This window comes from Pongo abelii, chromosome 1 (genome assembly GCF_028885655.2).
Source record: "Pongo abelii isolate AG06213 chromosome 1, NHGRI_mPonAbe1-v2.0_pri, whole genome shotgun sequence".
Classification (NCBI taxonomy): Eukaryota; Metazoa; Chordata; class Mammalia; order Primates; family Hominidae; genus Pongo; species Pongo abelii.
In genome coordinates this window covers 81,990,535-82,008,702 of record NC_071985.2, presented here as the reverse complement: position 1 = coordinate 82,008,702, position 18,168 = coordinate 81,990,535, and the positions used below count along the sequence as shown (strand labels likewise).

Genomic DNA, 18,168 nt, shown 5'->3' with positions numbered 1-18,168 from the left:
ACCACACAGATGCTCAGGCTGAGGGTTGTGGGCACCCAGGTAAGCAGCTGACTGAGAAATATGAAATTTTAATTTACCTCCACCTGTAACTGTGGGGCTGATATTCCATGCTTCCTTTGGCTCAAAACCCCTTCCCTGAAATTGCATGTATTTTCTTTTTAAGCAGAAGAGCTGAAATGATATCAGTGAAAAGAATGAGGTTAGCTGGGGAGGGTCTAAAAATGTCCAAGCAGAAGACACTAGATAATAATCAAATCCACTCCCTACCCCACTATCCTACATCACTGGTTCTCAATCCCCACTCTCCAGATCCCGCACATCTGGAAATGCCTGGAGACATTTTTGGTTGTCACACCTGGGGGATGCTATTGGCACCTAAGGCTGGGGATGTTGTTAAACATTTTACAATACACAAGATAGCCCCCAACAACAAAGAATTATCCAGTCAAAAACGTCAGTAGTGCCAAGGTTCAGAAAACCTGCTCTACACAAACAATTTGGGTTCATTCTTCTCATTCTGTTTTTTACTGTATGTACTTAATAAACAGATCAAGAAAAATAAAACAAGTCCTTCCATAAACAAAACATACACATGCTCTGAGAAGACAAGAGATGGAAGCTGTGCTGAGAACAAGACTGAGATGATTACTTCTATCACAAGATAAACAATAATGACTATGTGAATTAGTTTTTACCCTTAATTATTTTTTATTTATTATCCTCATCAAGCCAGGCAAACTAAACCCATATTGCTAAAACTGAGAATATTATTTTTAAACAGCTGAAAGGAGTACATTTTTTTCTGATGGCCATATGTGAGACGGATGCCTCAGGCACAGGGTGTCCCCTCCCTCCCTCGCCATAATAGCCACACTGCCACTGGTTTCTGGACACTCCTATATTCTCGTTTTCCCATTCCTCACTGAGCTACACAAAATACATTTACTGAAGAGCTGCTCTGTGCCCAGCTCAACTCTACAGCTGGGGCATAGCCCTGAACAAGACATGTTCAAATCTCTCCTATCCTGAAGCTTACATTTTGGAGGTGGGGACACAGACAGTAAACAAACAAATTTAAAAAATAGGAAACAATTCTGGGTAGTAGGTACTGTAAAGAACGATCAAACAGGGTAAGCAGAGAGGGAATGGGTGTCTGGGTCAGGGGTGGGTCTTCAGGGAAGGCTCTCCAAGGACATGACATTTGAGCAGAGACCAGAAAATGATGCGAGGGAATCTCAGGCAGGCCAGAGAAGAGCCCTTGCAAAGCCCTGAGGCTGAAATGAGCTCAGCGTGTTTAAGGATTAGCAAGAAAGCTGGAGAGGAGTGAGGAAGAGAACAGCAGACTTTGGAGACAGTCGGCAGCCAGATTACAAAAAGCACTGCAGGTCTGGAGAAAGAGTGTGGACTGGATTCTACATGTGAGAGGAAGCCACTGGAGAGGCATGACTGACTTACACTTTCAAGAGGTCACTGTGCCTGCTGCTGGGTGAAGGGTGGACTGCAAGGGGCAAGCGTGGAGGCAGGGACCCCAGTTAGGAGGCCACGGCTATGGCCCAAGTGGAGACAAAGGCTTGGACCAGGGTCATGGTAATAGAAGTGTTAAGAAATGTTTAGATTCACTAATCTCCTTAAAGACGCCAACATTTTGGGGCTAAAAGAGGCCTTCAAAGTAACTCATTCTAGTCTATCATTTTACAGATGACAAAATGAAAGCCCAAGGGGCTGAAATGAGTTACCCATAGTCATAGACCTAATTACTGACAAAGCACAAATTTCCTGACTGCCATCACTACACCTATGCCCTTACCTGGCCAACCCAGGGCTGGGGTGGGCAATGCAGAAGACAGGTAGGCACAGGAACCCTCTAGAGGGTAGTCCTAGCCAAAGTCAAAATAAATGACTCTCTTTGCTTTGGGCAAGGTCACCATAACAACCTAGCCAAACCCAATGGGCCCTTATTGAGCTCTCTGCAGCATCTGACACTCCTGACTCCTTTCATTTTTTTGAGACTCCCTCTTCCCTTGTCTCCCCTGAGCTCCTCTCTCCTGTCTCTCCATCCTTTAGTTCCTTACCAGTCTTGCTTACCTGCTAATCATCCTATCCTGTAAGTGCTGCAGTTTTCCAAGATGCCCTCTGGGGCACTATTTCTTCCTTTCTCAACTACAGAGGAAATTAACTGTCGGCCTCCTCGATATCTCTTACCCTTGTCCAGCAGTTGCTCCTCTGGAGACCCACCCTTTTCACACACCGCATCCATGTGGCTTCATGGATGTGGACACATGACCTATGCCTCGCCAATCAGCATCTTCCAACTTCCTCTGACGTAATAACAGTGTTGCTGAAACAGCTGGGAGAAGGACAGTTCCCCTTTCACATTGGATTTGAACCTGCAGCTTTCCCCCTTGCCAGAGCTGCTGGGGATCACCACACAGAACCTTAGCATGAAGAAAGGTCAAAACCAGTGAGAAAATGGGTCCTGATAAAAACCACTTGAACCCTGAACCCACACCAGAAGCCACATACACTCGAGCATTTTAATGACACGAGCCAATAGCTTTCCTTTTTGCTTACGTGGATTTGAATGGATATTCTACCACTTGCAAAAGAAAGAGTCCTATCTGATACCTCTTCTCTCTATATGTTCCCTCTCTATGGCCACTTAAACACTGATGACTCCAAAATCTCCATGTATAGCCTAGAAACTCTTTGGTGCTCCAGATTCATATCCACCCACCTTGTAGATGTTGTCTCCCATATGTCACATTCAGGCACCTAAGATAGAACATGCACAAAATGGAATTCACATCTCTGCTGCTACCATCCCACTATGCTATTCCTCACGTTTTTCTCTACCCTAGATAAAACATCACCACCCACCCAATCTCTCAGGAGAGAAGCCTAGGACATCCTAGGCCACTCCTTAAGGGAATCCTGATGGGGTTTAGGCCCTGACTACACTTTCTGACTGTGTCACCATGGGTTTATTAATGAACATGTCCGAGCCGTGGATTTCCATACTGACTCTCTAGGATTGAAAGAGATAGTGTGTGTAAAGCAATTGGTTCCATTTCCTATCACAGACATCCAATGTATCACTAGTTCTAAGTCAAAACTTCACCCTCACTGCCACTACCCCAGCTCAGAGCCTCACCATCTTTTCCCTGGACTACTAACAGGCATTTCTCTCTTCTTATCTTCGATCTCACCCCCACCCCCGCCCCCCCGCACCAATCTCTCCTCCCAACTATTGCCCGACTGATTGTCCCCTACACAGCCAGACCATTTCATGCTATTCCCTGCCACCTGCAGAATTTATTCATTTGCAAATACCCTCTACCTCAACCATCCCAAACTGCTCACAGTTCTCCAAACACTCACTGTTGTTCTGAACTCTGTGGCTCTGTACACTGTTATCACTGCTCAGAATGCTGTCTCTTCCTCCTCACCCACCTGGAGAAGAGCTCACCCTTAAGATTTGGTTAAAAAAAAGAAAAAAAAAAAGTTACTATAAAAGTCAAAGAAAATATAGATTGGCCAAAGTGACAAGGAGGGAAAATAAAAAAAGGAAAAGCAGAAATTTAAAATATTTTTAAATGGAGAAAAGCAAAGAAAGAATGGAGAGAAAAGAGAAAATTCAGGAAAATTTACTCTTGAAATAGGAGGGGACTTCCTAAGCAAGACAGAAAACTTGAAAACAAAGAAAAATGATAGAGATTTCACTTCGTAAAAATTAAATACTTCTGCACAATCAAAGGTACAATAAGCAAAGTTGGGGAAGAAGACATAAAGATATCTGATTTATTAACAAGAAAAGGATTAAAGACCAGAATTTAAAAAGAGCCTCACAAATTGATGAAATTACAGACAACTCAGTTAAAAAAAACTGGCAAAGAATTTGATGGAGGAATTAGAGGAAGTGTAAGCAATCAATTTAGGGTAAACTTGGAAGAATACATCAGCATTTAAAATGCACATAACTGGCCAGGCACGGTGACTCAAACCTGTAATCCCAGCATTTTGGGAGGCTGAGGCGGGCAAATCCCCTGAGGTCAGGAGTTTGAGACCAGCCCTCGCCAATATGGTGAAACCCCTTCTCTACTAAAAATACAAAAATTAGCCAGGTTTGGTGGCGCACGCCTGTAATCCCAGCTACGTGGGAGGCTGAGGCAGGAGAATCACTTGAACCCAGGAGGTGGATGTTGCAGTGAGCCGAGATCATGCCACTGCACTCCAGCCTGGGCGACAGAGCAAGATTGTCTCATAAAAATAAAATGCCCATAACTGATATGAAATGGTCTCCAAGCTGGGCGCTGTGGCTCACGCCTGTAATCCCAGCACTTTGGGAGGCCAAGGCGGGCAGATCATGAGGTCAGGAGATCGAGACCATCCTGGTTAACACGGTGAAACCCCATCTCTACTAAAAATACAAAAAAATTAGCCGGGAGTGGTGGCAGGTGCCTGTAGTCCCAGCTACTCGGGAGGCTGAGGCAGAAGAATGGCGTGAACCCGGGAGGTGGAGCTTGCAGTGAGCCGAGAACGCGCCACTGCACTCCAGCCTGGGTGACTGAGTGAGATTCCGTCTCAAAAACAAAAAAAAAAAGAAATGGTCTCCAAGATCTAGATTAAACTTTTTAAATGCCCTATGTAGAACAGAGCATATAATACGCTATCATATTTATTTCTGAAAGAGAGAAAACAGTGCTTAAATAACCACTTAAAATGTACATTTCCTTTGACCCACAGATCCCACGTCCAGGAACAATTTTTACCCAGAAATATTGTACATGTACACAGATAAAGATACACAGAAAATCTAGATTAAATTGGAAGCCAATCTATGAGTCCACCAAGAGGGGAATGTGTAAATTATTTATAGGGAACCGATACTATGAAATACTATGTTATTATTAAAAAGAATGAAGTACAACGTATCTGTTATTGTTATTGAATGACTTCTAAGTCATATTGTTAAATCAAAAAAGTAAACCACAGAGCATTATTATATGACCCGATTTATGTTTTTCTTTTTTTAACAGACAGGATCTTACTATTTTGTCCATGCTGGACTTGAACTCTTAGGCTCAAACCTCAGCCTCCCACCTCAGCCTACCAAGTAACTGGGACTACAGGTGTGCGCCACCATGCCCAGCTTCATTTATGTATTTTTTCAAGTATATTCAATATATTCAGGTTGGTCCTAAAGTGAGAAATGTAGATAATACTATTTTATCATGTTTTATATAATATCAATAAACTATATATTCACCTATGTTTCCAGGCTTGGTGAGCATATAGAGCACACTGAAAAAGACCTAAAAAGACAGACATTTACAGTGGTTATCTCAAAGGTGGGGAGAAGGAGTAGAGAAGAGGTGAAGGGGAATTTAATTTATTTTCCTATATGTTACTGTGTTTTAAAATATTTACAGCTCTTAGTTTTGAAAAATTACTATATTCCATGAATGCTTTACATTATTTACCTAAGGTTACAAGTTTATAAGGGGCAGGGCTGGGAGGTAGGCTGACTTCAGATAGTGCTCTTAACACAGTGTTCTCTCACCCATTGCTTGAGTACAAAACAAACACAAACCAAAATAAAACTGAAATATACCTCCTCATGTTTTACCCCTGGCCAACTGCAAATTCCTTCCTTTATGCTCCAGCACTCCCTGAACATATTTGCCATGAATGCTGTCCTCTCCCCTGCTGAGCACATAAAATGTGTAAGGAAATAGATTAAAACTAGTTGTAAGCCTTTTCTCTTGGTGTAGAAACAGAATCATAGACGAGTACTGGGTGAATGAATGAAGTATGGAGTCACAAAGTCAATCCCTCCTCCAAACTCCAGGTAGCATTGATAGCTATCTCTAGTTCTGTTGATGTTTTTTGTTCTTATAGAAAAACAGCAAGAAGACACCATTTCTCCCCTGCTGTCATGCTTTACTGCATCTCAGAATGACAGTCAGTGCTTCCCAAGGTCTCACACAGAAGACGCAAACGGGCAGTCTGCAGGCCACAAGCAGCCTGCACACATAATTTGGTTAAACTGCATGCACATTAAAAAAAATGTTTTGAATCAGTTGCTATCTTTAAAAATATATGAAGCTTGTTTTCCGTAAAAATTTACAGCTTCCCCCAAAACTAAGATCAGGCAACCATATGCTGGAGCCCTACTGCACCTGCAGCTGCCCCCTTACTGGAGACAGGCTTAGCAGCACACAGCTCCCACCCAGCCCTCCTGTCCACCTGCCTCCTGCACTCAGGCTTCCTGACTGGTCCCGGCTGGCAGTGGAGTTTACACCACAGAACTGTACCTCCTCTTGCTGACATTTAGGTCAGTTCCAGTTCAGCCCATTCTGTCTTCCTCGGAACCCAAACAGAGAGCTCACAGCCCTCTGACCACACAGTGCTCCTTCGCCTCTCAGAGGACGCCCAGTGCACCAGGCTGCAACACAAAGAGAACGGTTTGGATATCGTTGCGGCCTTGGATTAGTTCCAAAATGTCAAGCGGGCCTCTTAATGAGGGGTCTCTATTTTTGATGTTATGGCGGTGGAGCTACAGGGCAGGGAGAAGCCCTGAGTTAAAGGACCCACTTGTGTGCCATCAGGAAACCACGTGAAAAGCACTATCAAGGCAAAAGATCTGAGTTCAATCTGGGCTGCTTACCTAGCTGGGCAAGAATGCTTCATCTCTCCTGAGCCTCAGTTTCCTCACCTATCAAATGGGCTAGTAGAGCTTCACAAGGCTGTTGTGTGAATGAAAAAGTGTACATGAAAGTGCTTGTAAGCACCTGACAAGTATAAAATAAGACGGGTGTGGAGGAGGACCGGAAGAGAGGTGCTCTGGAAGAAGTAACAGAAATGGGTGCCATGCATTCCAGTTACAGCTGAAGAGCCTCTGTCTCTGTGACCTGAGGTCCCTCCCACCTCCTCTTTCTGCCCTGAGGGCCTGAAAAATGCCTCTCTTCACTTGCTCCCAGTGGCTGCAGTAAAATAGATTATAAGGGAAAACCGCCTATTCCCCAAAGCAGTAGCTCTCCAGAACTCATCTGGAGATCCAGGTCACTAGGGGAGAAGAGGCCAGGCTGAATCCACGCCTGGCTCCACGGAGGAGCCACAAGGATGGTCATCCTCCCCCAGCCCCTAGCACGCTGAGACAGGCTCACCTGAGGTTATCAGTGTCTCCATTGGACAATCAAGGAACTGAGGTTCTTTCCCTCCAAAACCACACACCTCCTCACGGCTTCACGGGGAGGAGGATCAAATGACCTGCTCTTGAAAGCACTTTGCCAAAGGGATGAAAGTACAATAACGAGCAAAAATAGCCTCCAAGATGTGATATAAAGCGATGCCAATGCGCAGCTGTGTGGTTACTGGTGAGCAGACCTCCAGGAAGCACAGGAGACACCCCACTTATCCAACAGACGTTCTCATCCCATATGCCTTTGTCCAAAGGCTGCACGGGGGTTAAGCTTGGCCCAGAAGGCGCCGAGGGCTGGTCAAGTTCTCCCCTTTCCAAGAACCAGCCGAATCTCTCTCCCGCAGATCTGAGGGGCAGAGCCGCCCACCCGGCGGCGCCGGGCCACTTCTGGGCGCGCCACCCGCCGCCCGCCCAGGCTCGGGGAGACAGCGCCCTGAGTCCCGGCTGGGAGAAGGTTGCTCACCTGGTCCTCACGGATTCCAGCCGAGAGGCGTGACCGCTTCTCCCCACACCCTTTGCCCTGAGCGGGACGTGGAGTCTCTTGGCCCCAGGGGGCGCGGCCCGCATCGGCCGAGTCCCGGGCACGCACCTACGCCCTCCCATCCAGCGGACTGTTTAAGGGCTTCGGGCGGCGCCGGAGAAACGGGGCGGGCTGCACCCAGCAGAATGGGGTGGGCTTCTCAGAAGCCCCACGCCTCAGGGAAGGGGCGCGCCCCCAACATCTTCCCACAAAGAGCTCCAGCTCTCCAAAGCAAGGCGCAGTGCGGGCGGAGGACAGCCCCGACCTCCGAGAGGGGAGCGGGGAGCAGGGGAGCGCCGTGGGGGCGGGGACCCTTCCCGGCCCGCGCCCTGAGCCCTCAGCCCGGCACAATGAGTTTAGCCTGGCTCCATCCCGACCGCCCTCTCCGCCTGGGCCCGCGCCCGCGCCCGCGCCCCACGCTGGGTGCTCACCGAGGAGCCACCGCCGCGGCAGCTCAGGCCCCGGCCCAGCCGCCTCCCCGCCTCGGCCACCGCCGCCGCCGCTTCCTTCCTCCCCGCCGCGCTCCGGGACTGGAGGTTTCGGGTTTCAGCCCGCGGAGCCCCGCTTCGCTCCTCCCGCGGGCCAGCCACCAGCACGCGGACCCGGGCGGGCGCAGGCCAAGTAACTTCGCGGCGCCCGCGCCCCGCCTCCCCGACGCCCGGCCGGGCCCCTCCGTTCCCCGGAGCCCCGGGCCGCCTCCCCGCGCCCTGCACCGCCCCGCCCCGCCCAGCTCCCGGCGCCCCTCCCCACCCGCGCCCCTTCCTTCGCGTCCGCCTGCCCGCCCTCCCTGCTGCTTCTTTCCCATTTCTTCCCACGAACAGCCTCGGCTGCTACTCTTTGTCTCGCCCTTACCCTCTCGGCTCGCCCCACTTTTCTCCTGAAAACCTTTGTGGTCCCTAACTCAGGCCTTCCCTGTTCCCGTTCCTCCGCCCCAGTTCCAGCCGCTGGGACGTCGCCTTTTCCATGTCTCTCTCCATCACACAGACACTTTCACATTCTTCCCGCAGGCTCCGCACAGTCCCATTCTCCTCCTCCAGTCCCGCCGTGGACGATCCTGGTATCGCATTTGCTGCTCACCTTTCATTCATCCAGCCGACGGGCACGAGCATCCATCTGCCTCCTGCCAGGCTCTGTCCCGGGCTCTGTGAATACCACAGTGAATCCGCCCCGAAGCCAGCCCCGGGGAGTGGGGAGTGGACGTAAACAGATCTTCACACTGCTGCCCTGCACTCCCTCGGAACCAAAAGGCCAGGGAGCAGTCATCACAAAACAAAGAGCGGGCGCTGTCAGCTCGAGGGACGGAACAGTTCCTTCTCAGAATGTTTGTTTTCCCTTCCTCACTCCCCACTTTGCCTGCCTGTCTCCAGCCTCCTACGTTTTCTATGCAGCAGTCTTAATAAGGGGATGAAAAGTTGAAGCACAGACTAGAACTGCTAAAAAAGGAAAGAAGGAAGGACAAACAGGGCAGCAAAATAATCAGGTAAGAAGTTATAAAGCCCAGTTCACTAAACTCCAGCAAAAAAAAAAAAAAAAGATTAAAAAGAACCCTGATGCTGTGCTTAGAGCAGGATTCACATTCCTCTGAAATCCATCTGCTTTGATAAATACATTAATTATTCCCTTGTCTACAGATTGACACTGTGGGAGATGCTTCCTTAATATTATTGGGCCACTGAGGCACCATTTAGAACAGTAATTTACTGTCTGGCACCTGCCAAACACCCACATTGCTCTGGGGACAAATGGGATAATGGGGAGAAAAAAGTAAATAGATGCCTTAGTATTCCTATGGGATAAATGCTTTATTTGGTCAAAAACTGGAAGCTGACGCTCCACTTAAGAGTCTAGGTCACCCGGCAAGCCAGACACTTGAAGGAGCTTAAAGCTTTCTGTTCTTAATAGTATTTTAGACACTTATTTTGAAATCCCTGATATTTATTTAATTTACACTGACTCAGATGTCGGCTAAGCTCTATGAGCCTGAGGAAGTGAGTTAACCTTCCTGAGTCTCAGTTTATTCATATATAAAATGGGGATACTCATACCTTCCTATCTGTAGAGTTGAAAAGGTTAAATGAGGTCATGTAAGTAAATCATCCAGTGACATAGAATCTGAGAACTAAACCCTTTTGAAAATTGGTATTCACGAAAGGTCTGAAAATATATGCCACAGACTGGCATGGCGAGAATGAGAATAAAAAATAAACAGTTACGGCTGTTTTGGCTCCATACCCATCCGTGATGCGAAAGATGTCCTTCATACTGAGCAACCTTTTCCCATACTTACTCTATTTCATTTTGAACTCTTCAACAGAAAACATTTTTTTCTCCTGCTGCTCATTATCAAATACATTATTTATCACAAAGATTTTTCTTTTTTCTGAGCTCATAAGCTCAGAACTTACTGTGCATTCAGGGATAGAAATTGCTGCCAACAAATGCATTTTCAATTGCTCTCTTAAGATTTTTTTTCCCTTCTGGAGCTAATATTCAGCTATGAGCAGAATTCAGTCAGATGCAGAGAAAACAGACAAATTGTTATTAAAGTAATTATTTCACCGTATATCATTGTATAGGTGACAATTGTGAAAAACGTGACTGATTTTGTGCAAGAATGTATTTATTTTTTTTAGAAAAAGAGAAAGATACACACTAATTCTCCTTTCCCAAATTAGTTTAATAAACCATTCTGTTTTAGAGACATCCACAAAGACTTATAAACTAAGATAATGAGAAGCCTTGTCCAACTGAACCTCACATGTGTGTTGAATAATTTATATATAAAACATATTTTATGTAAAATATAATTTCAGTCTAGCAGTCCACATAAAACTGGTGAAAGCAAAATTGTGAAATATGCTATTTGTTCCACATGGAATGTTATTTCCTCCGCTCTTTACAGGCCAAGCCCTTCCTGCCCTTCACATCTCGGCTTAAATGTTGCTTCCTCAGAGAAGTCTTCCCCGATGGGATCTTGCTATGTTGCCCAGGCTTGTTTTTATCTCCTGGGCTCAAGCTATCCTCTCACCTTGGCCTCCCAAATGCTGGAATTACAGATGTGAGCCACTGCACTCAGCCCCTGACCAATCTAAAAGAAATTCTCTAATCTATTTACTCTCTCATAGCTCTGTTCTTTTTCTACATAAAATATGCATCAATTTTTCTATGTATTTGTTTACAGTATGCCTCCACTGATAGAATGGTAAAACCATTTGACCTCAGATGGAAACTTCTCTGAAACTGATGCGCCACTGGACTGATCAGAAACAAGAGCCAATCAATATACATATATTTTTATTGAATCAGTATGGGTTTATTTCTGTCACTTGGAACAGAAAGCATCTAACTCAGTGATTCTTAATACGACATTTTGGAAGGCATTTTGGGTTTGTCACAATGATTAGAGGACACCCCAGGCATTTATTGGGTGCAGCCCAGGATACCAGACATCTTGCAGTACGTGAAATAGTCCTACACAAAAAGAACAGTTCCTTTCACACGTGACAGTAAAAACTGTCTATAGTTTTCTAAGTCTGAAACCAAACTATTTTACATATATGCATGAGGGGTTTTTTTGCATGGTTTTGTTGTACAGCAATTTGTCTAGGAATGCAAGTACTATGTAAATTGAAGGAAGATTGCACTTTGATTTACTCAAACCTCACCAAGAGTTGTTCAGTATTTTGGAAATCACCTCACTATTAACAATGCCACTCATGGTATCAGATTTACTAGTACAAGTTAGGTGACTTGGTCTACATTTATATATGTATGTCATACTTGCAGTGATCCTGTCTATAACTTCAAGTGTCTGACCACTTCCTGATGTCATCCACTAGGGCTGATATACTGAAATGAGCATTATTGGGCCGGATGCGGTGGCTCACTCCTGTAACCCAAGCACTTTGGGAGGCCGAGGCGGGTGGATCACTTGAGGTCAGGAGTTCGAGACCAGCCTGGCCAACATGGCAAAACCGTGTCTCTACTAAAAATACAAACATTAGCCGAGCATGGTGGCACATACTTGTAGTCCCAGCTACATGAGAGGCTGAGGCATGAGAATTGCTTGAATCGGGGTGGTGGAGGTTGCAGTGAGCTGAGATCGTACCACTGCCTTGTCCTACATGTCTCTTCCATTTGGCTTCTCTTGAATTGCATCCTTTGTAATAAACCAGTAATCAAAGTAAGTAAAGTGCTTTCTTGAGCTCTGTGAGCTGTTATAGGAAATTATTAGCCATAGGAACTCCTGATCTGAAGGCAAGTCGATCAGAAGTACTGGAGGCCCTGGACATTCATGGTGGTGCCTGAAGTGGGGACAGTGTGTGGGACTGAGCCCTTAATCTGTGGAGTCTGAACTATCTCAGGGAGTTAGTGTCGGAATTGAATTGAATTGTTGGATACCCAATTGGTGTCACAGAATTGACTGATGTTGGAAAAAATTCCACATATTTTGTATCGGGGGAAAAAAGTATCCTTAAGTACATTTATCTTTTGATCTATTAAAAAAATCCTCAAGTACACATTTATCTTCTGTTGCCAATAAAAAGCAACATTATATATTTGGGATACATTTGTAATTACAGGAGATTAAAAATGCCCAAATGTCTGTCAATAGGGGATTAGAGGAATAAGTTAGGATTCAGTGCTACAAATGAATGAAGAAAATCTCTATACACTAACATGTAGTGGCCTCAAAGATGTATTGTTAAGTGGAAAAAAGCAAGGTGCAGGAATATTTGCTATACATTATCTTTTTTTTTTTTTTTTTGAGACATGGTCTCACTTTGTTGCCCAGACTGGAGTACAGTGACGCGATCTCAGATCACTGCAACCTCAGTCTCCCAGACTCAAGCGATTCCCCTGCCTCAGTCACCTGAGTCACTGGGATTACAGGCGCGCCCCACTACCGCCAGGCTAATTTTTTATTTTTAGTAGAGACGGGGTTTCACCATGTTGGCCAGGCTGGTCTTGAACTCCTGACTTCAAATGATCCACCCTCCTCGGCCTCCCAAAGTGCTGGGATTACAGGTGTGAGCCACCACACCCAGCTTATGTTATCTTTTATGTGAGAAAAGGAAAGAAAATAAATATACAGGTATTTGCTTATACTTAAAAGTGGAAAAACAAACCAAAAACAATAGAAAGAAGGTTTCCAATAAGGGAAAGGAACAAACAGAAGGAATGAAAAAGAAAGCAAGGTTTCTAGGAAGGTTCCTTGCTGTATAACTTTGAAACTAAGTATGTATTTTACAAATTTGAGAAAAGTTAACTCAAAAAAGAAAAAAAAATCCTCCAAAAACTGAAGAAAAACTAGGATGAATATCAAGTTGGTGGCATAAGAACTTTTATTAGTTTTCTATCACTGCATAATGATTACCACAAATTTAGCAGCTTAAAACACTCTATTATGTTGTCTGGGCTGGTCTTCAACTCCTGGCCTCAAGCAATCTCCTTGCCTTAGCTTCTCCAGTCGCTGGGATTACAGGTGTGAGCCACCACACCTGGCAAAACACTCATTTTTTAAATCTCACAGTTTAGAGAGAAGTCCAGGCAGGCTCAGTTGGGTTTTCTGCTCATGTGAATGCCAGAATGAAGATGCTGGCTAATCTGAGCTCTTATATGGAGGCTCTTGCAGGGACTCTGCTTCCAAGCTTTTTCAGGCTGCCAGCAGAATTTAGTTTCTTGCCACTGTGGGATGGAAACCCCTGTTTCTTTGCTGGCTGGCAGCGGGGCCACCCTCTGCTCCCAGAGGCTGCCTGCAATTCTTCCTCATGTGGCCCCCTTATCTTCAAAGTCAGCAAAGGCATGTCAAATTCTTCTCATGCCCTGATCTCTCTGGCTTCCTCTTAATTCCCCTTTCAGCCAGAGAGAGCTCTTTGCTTTTAAGGATTCATGGAATAGGTCAGGTCTACATTCCCTGTCGTAAGGTCAACTGTGTCAAATAACATAATCCTAGGAATGATATCTCATTATATTCAAAGGTCCTGGGGATTAGGAAAGGACATCTTTGTCAAGCTATCTTCCAATTCTGCCACAACAATATAAAGAATTTCAGGGCCAGGCACAATGGATTGTGCCTATAATCCCAGCACTTTGGGAGGCTGAGGTGGGAGGATAATTTGAGCCCAGGAGTTCAAGACCAGCTTAGCCAAAATAGCAAGACCTTGTCGCTAAAGAAAAAGAAAAATCATTTTTAAAGAAGTTTTAAAAAAACAAATTTTTGGGCCGTGTGTGGTGGCTCATGCCTGTAATCCCAGCACTTTGGGAGGCCGAGGCGGGCAGATCACCTGAGGTCAGGAGTTCAAGATCAGCCTGGCCAACATGGCAAAACCCCATCTCTACTAAAAAAGAAAAATACGAAAATTAGCTAGGCATGGTGGCTCATGCCTGTAGTCCCAGTTACTTGGGAGGCTGAGGTAGGAGAATTGCTTGAACCCAGAAGGCAGAGGTTGCAGTGAGCTGAGATCCCGCCACTGCACTCCAGCCTGGGCAACAGAGTGAGACTCTGGCTCAAAAAAAAAATTTCAAGTGAGTTTAGAATATAATATTTTGATGGCACTTTCCTAGTGGGATATGTTCTTAGGACAAAAAGAATCTCAAAAAAAAAAAAAAAAAATCTCAATCTCGCTCAGTTCTCTTATGTCAGTGGTACTTTGGTATTGTTGTCTGAAACAAGGATACATAGAAAAAGGCGGGGTGCGGTGGCTCACGCCTGTAATCCCAGCACTTTGGGAGGCCGAGGCAGGCGGATCACGAGGTCAGGAGATCGAGACCATCCTGGCTAACACAGTGAAACCCCGTCTCTACTAACAATACAAACAAAAATTAGCCAGATGTGGTGGCGGGCGCCTGTAGTCTCAGCTACTCCAGAGGCTGAGCCAGGAGAATGGCGTGAACCCGGGCGGTGGAGCTTGCAGTGAGCCGAGATCATGCAACTGCACTCCAGCCTGGGAGAAAGAGCGAGACTCCGTCTCAAAAAAAAAAAAAAAATATATATATATATATAGATAGAGAGAGAGAGAGAGAGAGAGAGAGAGAGAGAGATATAAGCAAATAAATAATTACCTTTATGTTATGGGACCTGTGATTTTTAGCAAGGAAAAAAATATAAAAGTGAATAGGTAAGTAAAAACCTACCTGCAAAGAATAATTTGCATTTGCCAACCCTAACCACTCAAAAGGCAAGAAGAAATGAGAACACAGAAGGAGTGAGCACTCCTGTAGCAATGAACACAGCTAGCAACCAGACGTAGTCTCAAAATACCACTTCTCATTAAGAGGAACTAAGGCTCCTTGCAGAAATGGCTTATTCCAGGTCTGGACTTTATATGCTTTTCTTTTTAAAAAAAAAAAAAAAAAAAAGCATGGCCGGGTGCGGTGGCTCACGTCTGTAATCCCAGCACTTTGGGAGGCCAAGGCAGGCAGATCACGAGGTCAGGAGATTGACACCATCCTGGCTAACACGGTGAAACCCCGTCTCTACTAAAAATACAAAAAATTAGCCAGGCGTGGTGGCGGGCGCCTGTAGTCCCAGCTGCTAGGGAAGGCTGAGGCAGGAGAATGGCGTGAACCTGGGAGGCGGAGCTTGCAGTGAGCCGAGATCGCGCCATTGCACTCCAGCCTGGGCCACAGAGAGAGAAGCCGTCTCAAAAAAAAAGCATATAAAATGAATCTGGAATATCTTTGTGTACCAGAAAAGAGATTTCAAAGACCAATGGGGTCATTTTGAAAAGATACAAGAGCTGATCTGAAAGGACAATTTGAACATCAAAAAGAATAAGAAGCCAGGCACAGTGGTTCATGCCTGTAATCCCAGTACTTTGGAAGGCTGAAGTAGAAGGATTGATGTCAGGAGTTCAAGAGCAGCCTGGGCAATATAGTGAGACCACATCTCTAAAAAAAAGAAGAGTTGCAATGGATTGGAACATACCTGCTAAAGCTTGAATGTTTGAATCCTCCAAAACTCATGTTGAAACTTAATCCCTAATGTAACAGTATTAAGAGGTGAGGCCTTTAAGGGGTGATTGTGCCATAAGGACTCTGCCCGCATGAATGGATTAACTCATTCATGGATTAATGGATTAATAGATTAATAGGTTATCATGGGAGTGGGTTAGTTATAACAAAAGTGGATCTGTTAAAGAAGCCAGATCTGCATTGGCTGTCTCTCATGCACCCTCCTCATTGTGTGATGCCCTGTGCCACCTCAGGACTCTGCAGAGAGCCCCCGCCAGCAAGAATGCCTTCAGCAAGATGCAGCCTCTTGGCCTTGGACGTCCCAGCCTCCATAACTGTAAGAAATCAATTCACTGTCTTTATAAGTTACCCAGGCTCAGGTATTAAGTTATAGTAACAGAAAACTGACTAAGATAATATCCACATAGAAAAATCTTGGAGTTTATAGTTGAAAAAATTGGTCACCATTGGTGATTGCTAGGCAACCAATTCATTCCTCTGAAAAATTAGTAAATAAAAGGAAGGAATCAAACATTTATTCCACTTTTCCTATAGGAATTGCATTCAGTGTGACCAAAGAGTAGTTAGGGAAAGTGCTTTTTAATAGAAAAATTCCAACAAATAAATGCACAAAGAAGAACAGAATTTTAAAATCACCATTTTGCAACCCTTAATGAAATAACTATTGCAGGCAATGGTGATCAATGTATACTAAAACCATTAAGTGAATAGTTGATGGAGAACTGATCAATCTTAGTATCACACAAGAATGGAATGTAATGGGAAGTACTCAGCACCATCTAGGAAGTATTCTTGAATAAATCTTACAATGGTGGATGAGTGTTGAGCAAAAAAGAAAGTCAAAAAATGTCTATGTTAAACTTTAAGCAATAATTCCTGACTTAGTTGACCACTAGCTAAGAGAATGACCCCATGGAATAGGAGACAGATTGAGAAACGTTACCATCACTTTCCTACCCACCTTATGATTTCACCCTGAGCAGGCTTTCTCTCCACTATTAATTGTCAGTTTGCTAGTGTGCTAATTTTGAGTTGTCTTTTAGCCATTGACGTTGACCAGCAATGGAATCTAAGTCCAGGGTACATGGAAAGTATACTGTCGTGAAAAACAGAGTTTTTTAAAATGAGTACACTGCAAGCTGGGGAAAATCCTTTTTTTTATTTTTTTTCTGTAAAAACTGAACCACCTGCGAAGGCATAGGTGTACTTATTTTTCTACACACTTAATTTGTTCAGTTTTAGAACTCAAGATCCTTTATTATTGTTAGTGTATTAAATTCATACCTTTCTATTCTTACTGCCATTGCCTTTTTCTTTTTTTTTAAATCACCTCATGCATTTGAAGGAGGGATTGTGGTGTAAACATCAGTCCATGGGTTGAGTCCAAAGACCTGGATTCTGATCCTGACTCTGCCCGGGCTTGTTGATGGTTGTGACCCCCCAGTGAGATGAGGATTAAGGGTCAGATACTCCAAGGGAAGGGGCTGAAGAGACCAAACTTCCTGTGTGAACGGTCACAGAGACCTTTAAGAGGGCTAAAGAAACACCCCCAGGCTGGTGCAGGAAGCCTGGGAGATCTTCCCTTTGGACCAGTGGATGGAGTCAGAGATCAGGATGGTTGCAGAGGAAAAGCTTCCCAGGGTGGAGGGTCAGGGGCTGGGAGAATGACCCCAAGGTCATGTAAAGAGAGGTGATGTTGCTAAACAACTAAGTTTTGAGAGGCAGCGAGGCTCCTTCTAACCCTCGTAGCACGGTCAATTTAATTTTATCTGTGCTTTGTGCTTCCTCTAATGAGGAAAGAGAGGAACGAAGGCTGTGCCCGGTTAGCTGTGTCAGTCAAGACAACCAGGAGTAGATTTTAATCACCTTAAGGTCGAAAACTATGTTTGTTATTTGGAGCTTCTTTTCTTTAGTTCGCTTTATTTTCCCCTGGTTTATTTGAGAATTTTCTTTTGAAACTACCCATGAGACTCATTTCTGCTAGGAAAGTTAGAAAAGTAAAAAGGCATTCTTTTCCTCTCCCCTTGGGCCAGGGAGGCAGAGGGCCCCTAGTGGCCAATGGTGGAACTGCAGCAGCCCAGTCCCAAGACCCGGTGGACCTGGCTGCTGGTTGGTGAACAAGAGCCTCTCAGAGAGCGAAAGGGCCTCCACCGACTCTGACAGCCTCGGTGAGGGACGGGGAGGGGTGGGGAGGGACGGGGAGGGGCGGGGAAGGGTGGGGGGGTGGGGGGTTTGCGGGAGAGGAAGGGACAGGAAGAAGTGGGAGGAGAAGAGGGAAGTGGGGAGAGAAAAGGACAGAAAAGAGAAGAAAAAAAAGGAGAAATGCCAATACAGGCTTCTAAAACATTCAATATTTACTTCCAGCAAATAGATTTACTTTAGGCAAATAAATACTTTTAATAATCTCCAGTACAATGCAGTAATTTGTTTCTTTACGCAGAAAAATTAGAATAATTGAAGTATTTTGATA

General features: G+C 45.0%; 1 protein-coding gene and 1 long non-coding RNA gene across 16 annotated transcripts in view; one reads left to right on the top strand and one right to left on the bottom strand.

The window, feature by feature from the left end:
* GPR161 (G protein-coupled receptor 161) overlaps positions 1–8,894 on the bottom strand; it is a 51,622-nt gene extending 42,728 nt beyond the window's left edge. For 2 of the 15 annotated variants that reach the window (XM_024233596.3, XM_024233593.3), the window contains exon 1: positions 8,153–8,401. Coding sequence is in view for 7 of the 15 variants with exons in the window: in XM_054525861.2 (XP_054381836.1) it covers positions 6,315–6,330 (16 nt within the window). In the remaining 8 variants the exon portion in view is untranslated. Of the gene's footprint in view, positions 1–6,314; positions 7,616–7,664; positions 8,094–8,152; positions 8,403–8,573; positions 8,663–8,798 lie in introns of those variants that run through there. The other 13 variants (XM_054525861.2, XM_054525840.2, XM_054525843.2 and 10 more) reach the window with 13 other exon arrangements.
* A 220-nt stretch (positions 8,895–9,114) lies between these two features.
* LOC129048922 (uncharacterized) lies at positions 9,115–17,857 on the top strand. Its single transcript, XR_008511621.1, has 3 exons — positions 9,115–9,201; positions 15,932–16,014; positions 17,732–17,857. It is a non-coding gene; the product is annotated as an uncharacterized LOC129048922 (long non-coding RNA).
* The last annotated feature ends 311 nt before the right edge of the window (positions 17,858–18,168 follow it).